This window comes from Leucopleurus acutus, assembly GCF_964270905.1.
Source record: "Leucopleurus acutus genome assembly, chromosome: 14".
NCBI classification, from domain to species: domain Eukaryota; kingdom Metazoa; phylum Chordata; class Mammalia; order Artiodactyla; family Delphinidae; genus Leucopleurus; species Leucopleurus acutus.
The window spans coordinates 60217937-60228989 of record NC_139156.1 but is presented as its reverse complement, the minus strand read 5'-3'; the positions used below and the strand labels follow the sequence as shown (position 1 = coordinate 60228989).

The 11053-nt window shown below is 47.1% G+C and overlaps 1 protein-coding gene across 1 annotated transcript; it reads left to right on the top strand.

Moving 5' to 3' along the window:
- The first annotated feature begins 277 nt into the window (after window positions 1-277).
- DDIT4 (DNA damage inducible transcript 4) lies at window positions 278-2390 on the top strand. The gene is made up of 3 exons (XM_082854634.1): window positions 278-390; window positions 515-770; window positions 1043-2390. Exons 2-3 carry the CDS (start codon window positions 575-577, stop codon window positions 1534-1536), a joined length of 690 nt encoding a protein of 229 aa, XP_082710760.1. The 5' UTR covers window positions 278-390; window positions 515-574; the 3' UTR covers window positions 1537-2390.
- The last annotated feature ends 8663 nt before the right edge of the window (window positions 2391-11053 follow it).

The window sequence follows — 11053 nt, the reverse complement described above, 5'->3', positions numbered from 1 at the left end:
CCTCGGGGACCTTGGCAGCTGCAGCCGCCGCGGATCCCTTTCCAGAAAGGGGGCGTGGCCGAGGCTCGCGGGTTTGGCCGGGTGCTTTCTGGGGCCCAAGGGGGGCGGGGCCAGGCGGCTGTCACCGGGCAGGAGAGAACGTTGCGAACGTGCGCCCAGAGCCCATTGGTCGAGGTGGGCCACACTCCCGGGTCTGGATTGGGCCGCGGCGCGGAAGGGGTGTGGCCTCTCCCCACTAGTCCTTATAGGTCTCTCTGCGCTGGTACTAGGGACCGCGGCAGGCCGAGGGGGAGGTGCGGGTGGGGAGAAGGGACAGGTCCGGGCAGAGCTCGGGGGTTGGCACCAGTTCGCGCACGCACTTGTCCCAGTTCTAGCTGACCGCAGTAGCTGGTGAGTGTCCCTTCTCTGTGTGCTGGTCGCTGCGAGGAGAGGCCTCAGCCGTGGGGATCCTAGCGCTCTCAGTCTGGAGCAGACCCCAGACTGACGCCGGGCCCGCGCCGCTCTTGTCTTACAGCGTCTTCTGCGCTCCAGTACCCTGAGCTCATCTGCAAACGTCCTGGCGTCCGTCCTCACCATGCCTAGCCTTTGGGATCGCTTCTCGTCGTCCTCTTCGTCCTCGTCCTTGTCCCGAACTCCCACCCCAGATCAGCCGCCACGCTCAGCCTGGGGGTCGGCGGCCCGAGAAGAGGCACTCGGCCGCTGCGCGAGCCTGGAGAGCTCGGACTGCGAGTCCCTGGACAGCAGCAACAGTGGCTTTGGGCCGGAGGAAGGTAAGTCGTGGGCGGGAGCCGGACGCGAATAGAGGGGCCGGGGAGGTGAGAAAGCACCGCGCTGGAAGGAGTCAAAGCCACTTTGGCTTCCTATCCCATCAGAATCCGGATTGTGGAAGGAGGCGGGCAGAGGAGGGGCATTGAAGTATAGGGTACGAGAGTGGGGCGGAAACTGAGGCACAGAGTGGGAAGGAGTGCTGCTTTCTTAGCGAAACAGCACCTCCCCGTTCAGAGCTGTTCTAACTGCCTCCCCTACGTGCTTTCCCTTGCAGACTCTTCTTACCTGGATGGGGTGTCCCTGCCCGACTTCGAGCTGCTCAGCGATCCCGAGGATGAGCACCTGTGTGCCAACCTGATGCAGCTGCTGCAGGAGAGCCTGGCCCAGGCACGGCTGGGCTCGCGGCGCCCTGCACGCCTGCTGATGCCCAGCCAGCTGGTGAGCCAGGTGGGCAAAGAACTACTGCGCCTGGCCTACAGCGAGCCGTGCGGGCTGCGGGGGGTGCTGCTAGACGTCTGCGTAGAGCAGGGCAAGAGCTGCCACAGCGTGGGTCAACTGGCTCTCGACCCCAGCCTTGTGCCCACCTTCCAGCTGACCCTCGTGCTGCGCCTGGACTCACGCCTCTGGCCCAAGATCCAGGGGTTGTTTAGCTCCGCCAACTCTCCCTTCGTCCCCGGCTTCAGCCAGTCCCTGACGCTGAGCACAGGCTTCCGAGTAATCAAAAAGAAGCTGTACAGCTCAGAGCAGCTGCTCATTGAGGAGTGTTGAACTTGGGTCTGGGGGGCCGATACTGACCCCATGACAGAGACAGTTGAACTTTTGGGGTGGACATTGGCAGGCAGAAGCTGAGGGACTGCTGCCTGTCGTTAGAAAACTGACAACAGCCACCTGTGGGGAGGAAGGTCAAGGTGAGGGGAACACAGTGTTTCCCTAGGAAGCTCACTGAGGTGTGGACAGGTGGCTCCCACTTGGGCTCACACGCTGCCCCTCAGTACTGTAGCATGAAACAAAGGCTTAGGGGCCAACCAGGCTTCTGGCTGGATGTGTATGTAGCATGTACCTTATTATTTTTATTGTTACTGACAGTTAAGACAACAATGGTGTGACAGAGCCATGAGAGCAGCTGGGCTGCACTGGCATCTGCAAGGGATGTGTGCTCACGGTAGCCGGCTCTGGTCGGGGGGCGGGGGGGGAGGTCATCGAGGTGGTTTGTGTGTATCATGGTCTGAAGGGACCAAATGTTTGTTGTTTTTGTATCTTTTTTTTTTTTTGATTGGAGCTTCACTACTGACCTGTTCTAGGCAGCTATCTTACAGACGCATGAATGTAAGAGGAGGAAGGGGTGGGTGTTGGGATCACTTGGGGATCTTTGACACTTGAAGAAAAAATACACCTGGGAGCTGCGTGTGGCCCATCCCCGGATGTGTAGTGAAGGGTTGAACTGTGAGGGGATGGGGCTGATTAGGGTGGGGGCTGGAACCCCTCCCCCAGAGGAGTACCATCTGGGTCTTCCATCTAGAACTGTTTACATGAAGATACTCGCTGTTCATGAATACACTTGATGTTCAAGTATTAAGACCTATGCAATATTTTTTACTTTTCTAATAAAAAAAAATCATGTTTGTTAAAACGGTTGCCTCTCATCAGTGCCATGAAATAAAAGGGAGGGGGATGGGTGCTGGAAAAGGTGGGTTTCATCACACTCTGGTGCAGCTGTGTGTTTCTCTGTCCCTTTCTGGGGCTGCCTGCCAGCTTGGTCATGGAGGTATGTAGACTGAGTGCCATCTGTGTCAAAAACGCAGGCTCCTTTGGCTCTGCTGGCTGAGGCTACCAAGGGAAAGCACTGGAAAGCCCTGGAAGATAGGGAGTGAGTCAGACCTCTCAGAGCCACAGTCTCAGTAGAAAGAGCTCACCTGGCTACCCTGGGTTAGAAGGGCCTGGTACAAAGGACTCCTGAGCCCAAGGTCCTTCCAGGCACTTAAAGGACGGCAAGAGGCTTTTTTCCTTTGTGAAAAAAGGCACAGTTCTATTTGTTCTGCAGTGAAAATCACACATTTTATCTCTGGATATGAAAAGGCTAGGGAGCAGGAGCATTAAGAAACGGAGTTTGAACAAGACTTAACTTGGTTCAAGCCTCTGACTAGACACAGAACCTAGGGCTCGGAGAGGGGCATGACCTCCAGGCAGGGGCAAAACACACAACATATGTAGGAGGTGTGTGAGGGCTTCAAGAGCCGGGAGACTACAGGCCTGTCTTCATGAATGTTCTCGGTGACCTGGACTCATCGCACTCTCTGGGCCCCAATTTCATTATCGGTGAAATTGGGATGGGGCCAGATGAAGGCCAAGGCCCTTCCCACTCCTCCCTCCCAGTGACTCTTGGCCAGTCCTCCCACACCAGCCTCTGGAGAGTTGTTATCTCCCTTGTTTCTCTTCCTGGTCTCAGACAGGCCTTGTTTGCCCAACCGTAAAACAGTAGTTCTTCCACTTGATTGTATACTCAAATCTCTTGGGGCCTGAATTAAACACATATCTCCCTGCCTTGGAGGAGATTCTGACCACATGTGTCCGGGGCAGGGCCCCAGGAATCTGCATTTTCATCCAGGATCCTGACACAGGGTCTTGAACTTTGGGATGGTTTAGAAGACTCGCATCTCTTTGGTAGAGATGACTTGTTCCCCAAAATGAATGAACTGTTTAGAACTAGATTTGAAAATGGTGGTAACAAGGAAGAGGGTGCCCAGAGTAGTTTTAAGAGCCCTTACTTCTTAGCACATCCTCCTAATAGCTACCCTGGGAGGGGTGGGTAGGGCGGGGGTTAGTGAAGTTTTACAGATTAGTCAACAGAGGCCCAAGCCCTTGAATGATGGTCTTCTTCTGACCATGGCTGACCTTGCCCGCTCTCAGCCCCTCAGGGTGGAGGTGAGGGTGAAGCAGGCTCAGCACTTGGCTGGTACCTGGGGGCAGTTTCCCAGGAATTGAGATCAGGGCCAATGCTCATGGCTGTGCTTCCCTGACCCCCAAAGAGGAAAACAAAAAGCCGTGTCTGGCTCCAGAACAGAGAGTCTCATTGGTGTTTGGAGGCAAGAGCTGGACGGGGAGGTAAGCATTAACCCTCTCCTAGACCGGGAAGCAGCAGGCACCCTCAGCTCCTTCTCTTAATAATTTTTCTTTGTCTTTAATTTTTGTCAATTTGATTACTGTGTGTCTGGGTGTGTTTCTCCTTGGGTTTATCCTGCCTGGGACTCTCTGTGCCTTCTGGACTTGGGTGGCTATTTCCTTTCCCATGTTAGGGAAGTTTTTGACTATAATGTCTTCAAACATTTTCTCAGGTCCTTTCTCTCTCTCTCCTCCTTCTGGGACCCCTATAATGCGAATGTTGGTGCATTTAATGTTGTCCCAGAGGTCTCTTAGGCTGTCTTCATTTCTTTTCATTCTTTTTTCTTTATTCTGTCCCACGGCAGTGAATTCCACCATTCTGTCTTCCAGGTCACTTATCTGTTCTTCTGCCTCAGTTATTCTGCTATTGATTCCTTCTGGTCTATTTTTCATTTCAGTTATTGTACTGTTCATCTCTGTTTGTTCTTTAATTCTTCTAGGTCTTTGTTAAACATTTCTTGCATCTTCTCGATCCTCCATTCTTTTTCCGAGGTCCTGGATCATCTTCACTATCATTATTCTGAATTCTTTTTCTGGAAGGTTGCCTATCTCCACTTCATTTAGTTGTTTTTCTGGTGTTTTATCTTGTTCCTTCAACTGGGGCATTGTCCTCTGCCTTTTCATTTTGTCTGTTTTTCTGTGATTGTGGTTTTCATTCCATGGGCTGCAGAACTGTAGTTCTTCTTGCTTCTGCTCCTAAGTTCCTTCTCTTGGATGGTCAGATCGAGGCTGGAGGAAAACTTGGGCTCCCACGAAGTCTCAGCTAAGGTGCCCTTTTCTGAGGCCAGACTGCCTTTCCTCATCCTCACAGGGCTTGAAAATACCCCCAAATAGGACAGAAAGACCTAGAAAATCCCCCCAAATAGGACAGAAAGAGCCCCAGATTAGGGCTCTTAGGTCTCCTAAGATGTGGCAGGGAGCTTTGTCCTAGGTATTGGGCTTTTGAAGAGAAGATGGAACAGGCTCCCTTGTTGCTAAGACTGAAAGTTAATAAAGCATATGAGACTTCCACATAAAATCCAATTTGGGAAAATGCTTTCAGAAATCATTCTATTTAGCCTATAAAATTTGTATTGATTCCCTCCCTTTGTATAGGAGTCCCTCCCTCCCTTAGTTCTATTTCCCACCCCAACAGAATACTACTGGAGAACCTACCATAGCTCCCTATTATCAGATTCCACTGCCTGCCTTTGAAGACCTTTGGTATCAGGCCCTATTCACCCTACCCAGGCTGACAGCCTCTACCACTCTCTACCACTCCCCTGGCCTGCCCCCTCCTCTAGCCCCAGACTCTGCTTATTCCAGTACCCTCCACCAGGGATGTGATCCCCCTCTTCTGCCTGAAAACCCTTCGCTTCCTTTAAGGCCCAGAGCAAGTTCCAGCCCTTTTATGACTCCCCTCTCCCTCGCCCAGCCTCATCCTTCACAATTGCAGTGTAGAAAATTCAGCAGTTTTCCAATCTCATTGTATGCACTTGTTTGGTATCCCACTCCTGGGTTCCCTTCAAGCCTGGCTGTCAGACTGCTTGATCATCTCCCTCTCCCTGGGCTCAGACAACACAAGATTCCCCCACCAGCCTCAGATTCTAGGCTAAGGAGAGAGGAGGGCAGGGTGCAAACACTTCATTGTTTTACTCTGCCTGCCACTTAGTTTAGAGGAAAATAGAGGTCCTAGAACGGAAGTGGTATCTTAATGCGTAAGACCACCATGCAGTAGAGTTAGTGAAATCTGGATTCAAATCCCGGCTCAGACATTTCTTAGCCGATGACCTTGAGCAAGTCACCTTCAGTTTCTCTTCTGTAAAATGGGGATAATAGTGAGGAAATGATGTATTCAATATATAAAGGTATAACTGGAGTTCACCACTGGCAGAGGAAACCAGTGGCTGGGCAAGAGATGGGGGGCCTGGGCTGCGGTGGAACAGGCACCCTGTGATAGGGACCACCTTTGACTGCCTCACCTCTGGTCCGCCTTTCCTCTAACGTTCAAAAGTCATCATCTTGACAACAGTCACGTCAATATGTAACCTTAATAAATTCTGGTAAAAAACATCACTGTGAGCTAATGTGCTCAGACTGCTTCACTTCTAAGTGGTATTTTTCTAAGCCCAGTGTATATTAAGCACCCTAGATAAGGTTCCTTTAATTCTACCTCATGTTTCAGAAGGAAATTTGAAGGCTCAGAGTGGCTCAGTGAGCAGGGCTGCAGGGCTAAGATGGGAAGTGTGGTCTCCTACCTCCTGGGCCTTTCACTCAATCCACTGAGCTCTCCTGGTTCCTCAGTTAAGGTGTCCTGGTCAGCCTCACCCTGCTTTCACTGCTGGAGGTGGCCAATGCTGCTGGGGCAGCCCAGTGGAAGGCTGCGAAAACATGAGGAACAGAAACCAGTCCTAAGTAATAGATTATTACAGGACTCTGTAATTATCCTGAAAAGGGGGCTCTTTATGAAGGAATCACAAATTAGAAAACAGTCCATTAAACCCAGACACGTCCACGCATGGGCCCAGCTGGGGAGTCTCCATCTCAGTCCCAACAATGGGCAGCTGCATGGAAACATCTGTGGCCATGTGGTACTGATGGCTCTGAGGGCAGACACTGATAGACTGTCACTTGATTACTGCATTCATTCATTCAACCTATATATAATTAAATGGGTCCATGGAGCTGCTAGAGAAAGCCAAAGTAAGTGGGAACCCATAAGAAGCTGATGTCAAAATCAAAATTCTCTCTCTTTCTCTTTCACACATGCTCCCACATAATCACACACATACATTTACAAGCAAAACTGTGGGGCATAAGAAAAAAGAAAAATTGGCACACATTCAATTTTCCCTATCCCTAACTTCCCAGGGGAAAAAAAATCTAACAGTATAGAAGGAGTTTTAAATTTTTATTTTATTTAGTTTTGGCTGCATCGGGTCTTAGTTGCAGCACGCAGGATCTTCGTTGAGGTATGTGGGATCTTTCGTTGTGGTGTGTGGGCTCCTCTCTAGTTGTGATGTGCAGGTTTTCTCTTCTCTAGTTGTGGCACACAGGCTCCAGGGCACCTGGGCTCTGTAGTTGTTGTGCGCGGGTTCCAGAGTGCGTGGGCTCTGTAGTTTGCGGCTGGCGGGCTCTAGTTGAGGTGCACAAGCTCAGTAATTGTGGCACGTGGGCTTAGTTGCCCGGCGGCACGTGGGATCTTAGTTCCTCGAACCTGTGTCCTCTGCATTCGAAGGCGGATTCTTTACCACTGGACCACCAGGGAAGTCCCAATACAGAAGAATTAAAAGTATATAAAATAAAACTAATTAAACTGTATACTTCAAATGGTGAATTTTATTGAATGTAAATTATATCTTAATACCAAAAATTTTTTAAAGTATATATATACAAAAATTTAAGTGGCTCACAGTCCTAAATGGAAGAACTAAACTATAAAAATTCTTAGAAGAAAATATAGGAGTAAATATTCATGATCTTGGATTAGGCAATGATTTCTTAGATATGACACCAAAAAGACAAGTTTAAAAGAAGATCAACAAGTTGGACTTTATAAAATTTTAAAACATTTGTGCTCCAAAGGACATAATCAAGAAAGTAAGAAGACAGCTCACAGACTGGGAGAAAATATTTTGCAAATCATATATAAGATAAGTGATTTTCACCTAGCATACATAAAGAACTCTTGCAACTTAATTAAAAAATGAGCAAAAGATTTGAATAAATTTCTTCGAAGAAGATAAACAGGGACTTCCCTGGTGGCAGAGTGGTTAAGAATCTGCCTGCCAATGCAGGGGACAGGGGTTCGATCCCTGGTCTGGGAAGATCCCACATGCCTCTGAACAACTAAGCCTGTGAGCCACAACTACTGAGCCCACACACCACAACTACTGAAGCCCACGCACCCTACAGCCCATGCTCTGCAACGAGAAGCCACCGCAATGAGAAGCCCATGCACCGCAAGGAAGAGTAGCCCCGGCTCACCACAACTAGAGAAAGCCCACTCGCAGTGATGAAGACCCAATGCAGCAAAAACAAAAAAAAAACAAAAAAAAAAACTTGTGAAAAAAAAATTTTTTTAACGATATACGAACGCCCTATAAGCATTTATGAAAAGATGTGTAACATTACTGGTCAGTAGGGAAATGTAAATCAGCGCTACAGTGGGATACCATTTCATACTACCAGAGTGGCTATAATCAAAGAGGTGGATAAGAACAAGTATTGGCAAGGATGTGGAAAAACTGGCACTCTCATACATTGCTGGAGGGATTGTAAAATGGTAGAGCCATTTTGGAAAATGGTTTGGTAGTTCCTCATAATGTTAAACATGCAGTTACCATATGACCCAGCAATTCCACTTCTCAGTATATACCCAAGAGAAATGAAAACATATGTCCACACAAAAACTTATATATGAATTTTCATAGCAGCATTATTCATAATATCGAAGTGGAAACAACCCAAATGTCCATCAACAGATGAATGGATAAACAAAACATGATATACCCATAAAACAGAATATTATTTGTCAATAAAAAGAAATGAAGTAATAATCCATGCTACCACATTTGATGGGCCTCAAAAACGTTATGCTAATTGAAAGAAGCAAATCACAAAAGACCACATATTGTATGATTCCATGGATATGAAATGTCCAGAATAAGCAAATCATAGAAATAGAAAGATTAGTTGCTTAGGCCTGGGGGACTGGGGGGAGTTGGGGGTGAATGCTAATAGATATAGAGTTTCTTTTTGGGGTGATGATAATATGCTAAATTAGTATATTCACAGAGTTGCAGAACTCTGTGAATATACTAAAAACCATTAATATAATAACTGTTATATAATTAGTAATATAATAATTAATATAATAAAATTAATATAATTTAATAGGTGAAATTTATGGTATGTAAATTATATCAATAAAACTGTTTTTTAAGTACATGTTTTTCAAATCCATAGAATTGAACACCTAATAAAAGGGCACATTTTACTGTATGCAAATTATACCTCAATTAAAAAAATTTTAACACACATGAAAAAGTACATAAAATGAGCTCTAGAAGTTTTAAAACATAAATTATAGCTCCATAATTAGGGTCCCATTTAGTGTAAATACGGTTAATTTTTCACTAAGTAAAGGAAAGCAAAGAGAAGCCATGAGCCTTTTGGTTCAAATTTTATTTATTGTCTGTCTCTGCTAACAGAATGTCAGCCTACATTTTCTGTGTGCCTAGAACAGTGCCTGGCTCATAGGAAATTCTCAATGCACATGTATGGAAGAAAAGAAGGACAGAAAGGATCATGACATCTCAAATCCACCATCTCCTGGAGAGGCCCATTGGAGCCACTTCCAAACACTTTTTTTAAAAATTGTGATAAAATACACATAACATAAAATTTACCATCTTAACCATTTTTAAGTGTACAGTTCAGTAGTGTTAAATATATTCACATTGCTGTGAAACCAAGCTCCAGAACTTTTTCATCTTGCAAAATGGAAATTTTATACCCATTAAATAACAATATTCCATCCCCACCCCTGCCACCCAGCCCCTGGCAATCACCATTCCACTTTGTGTCTCTATGAATTTGATGTCTCTAGATACAACACATAAGTGGAATCATACAGTATTTGTCTTACTGTGCCTGGCTTACTTCACTCAATACAAGGTCTTCAAGGTTCAATTATATTGTAGCAAATGTCAGAATTTCCTTCCTTTTTAAAGCTGGATAACATTCCACTGTATGGATATACCACATTTTGCTTTACCTTTCATCCATCAACGGACATTTGGGTTGCTTCCATCTTTTGGCTATTGTGAATGATGCTGCTATGAACATGGGTGTACAAATCTCTTTGAGACCCTGCTTTCACTTTTTTGGGGTATATACTCAGAAGTGGAATTGCTGGATCATATAATAATTCTAGTTCTAACTTTTTGAGGAACCACTATACTGTTTTCTATACAATTTGCACCAGTTTAAATTCCCACCAACAGTGCACAATACTTCTAAGCACTTTTATGCCTCTCCACATCTCAGCCCAGGTCCAAATTACCCCAACAGTCAAGCCCACCGCACCCACGCCTACAGGTAGTAAGGTGTAAAGAGCCAAATGAGGGCGATGAATCTGCAGTATCCTATATGTTCTAGGAATTTGGAGACAGAGTGAGGACAGGTTCCCAGAGGAGGAAGGATGAGAGTTCAGCCCTGAGCATGTGAAGGCAGCTTTTCTCATTCTCTCACCTAGGCCTCCCCCCAGCCCACATTCCCATTCCCTCGGAGGGGAGGGGAGGGGGTAATCTGAGGGCTGGTGACAGAATAGTAGAGCTGATTTGGGCTGGCACATCTCAGAGGACAGGAGAGGGGCTTGGGTTCCCAGGAGAGAAGGGCTGAGGACTGGAGAACCTGCCCCAGTGGCCCCTAACCAATTCTCAGCCTCCAAAAATTTTGACTTTTGCTATCACTGACTGAGCAAATACATTACAAACCTGTGACTTCAGTAACAATGTTAAGTGAATACATATTTTACTCACCAAAATTGCATCTACGGACATTTAAAAAGCAGCAGGGCAAATGTGAGCCAGATGTGCTGTGGACACAGTGTACAGACGACACCGGGCAATCCTCCTTGGAACCTGCCAGCCCCCGGTGATAACTTCAAACCCTCTTTTAAGTCCCCCCAGAAGCTGGCAGCGGGAAGAATGGGAACTGCACACTCCACCAAGGGGCTAGAGGAAGGGCAGACCTAGGGCTTATATTTATCTCTACATCTTTAACTCACTTCACATATCACCATTCCTATGAAGGAGGTACTGTTATTATTATTCCCATTTTACAGATGAGGAAACCAAGGAACATGGAGCAATGGAATGAGCTTCAACGGGAGAGGAGAGACCTGCAGTCTAGCATGATTTTGCCATTGACCTTGTTCCTTTATCTTTGAACTGAGGGGGTGGGACTGGATGACATCAAGGGCGATTCTTTACAGCAGAGCTCAGCTGCCAGCTGCTGCCTCTCCCCAGCCCCACCCTGTCACTGTTCCCTGGGTTCAAGCCTGGGGTGGGTTGGGGGCGGGGGCAGGAGGAAGAACAGAGGCCGCCCTGCAGGGCACTGGGCAAATGCTTGACTGCTTTCT

Coding starts and splice junctions, on each gene's coding strand:
- DDIT4 (XM_082854634.1), top strand. CDS start 575: ATGCCTAGCCTTTGGGATCGCTTCTCGTCGTCCTCTTCGTCCTCGTCC. Junction 771..1,042: donor TGGCTTTGGGCCGGAGGAAG/GTAAGTCGTGGG, acceptor TTTCCCTTGCAG/ACTCTTCTTACCTGGATGGG.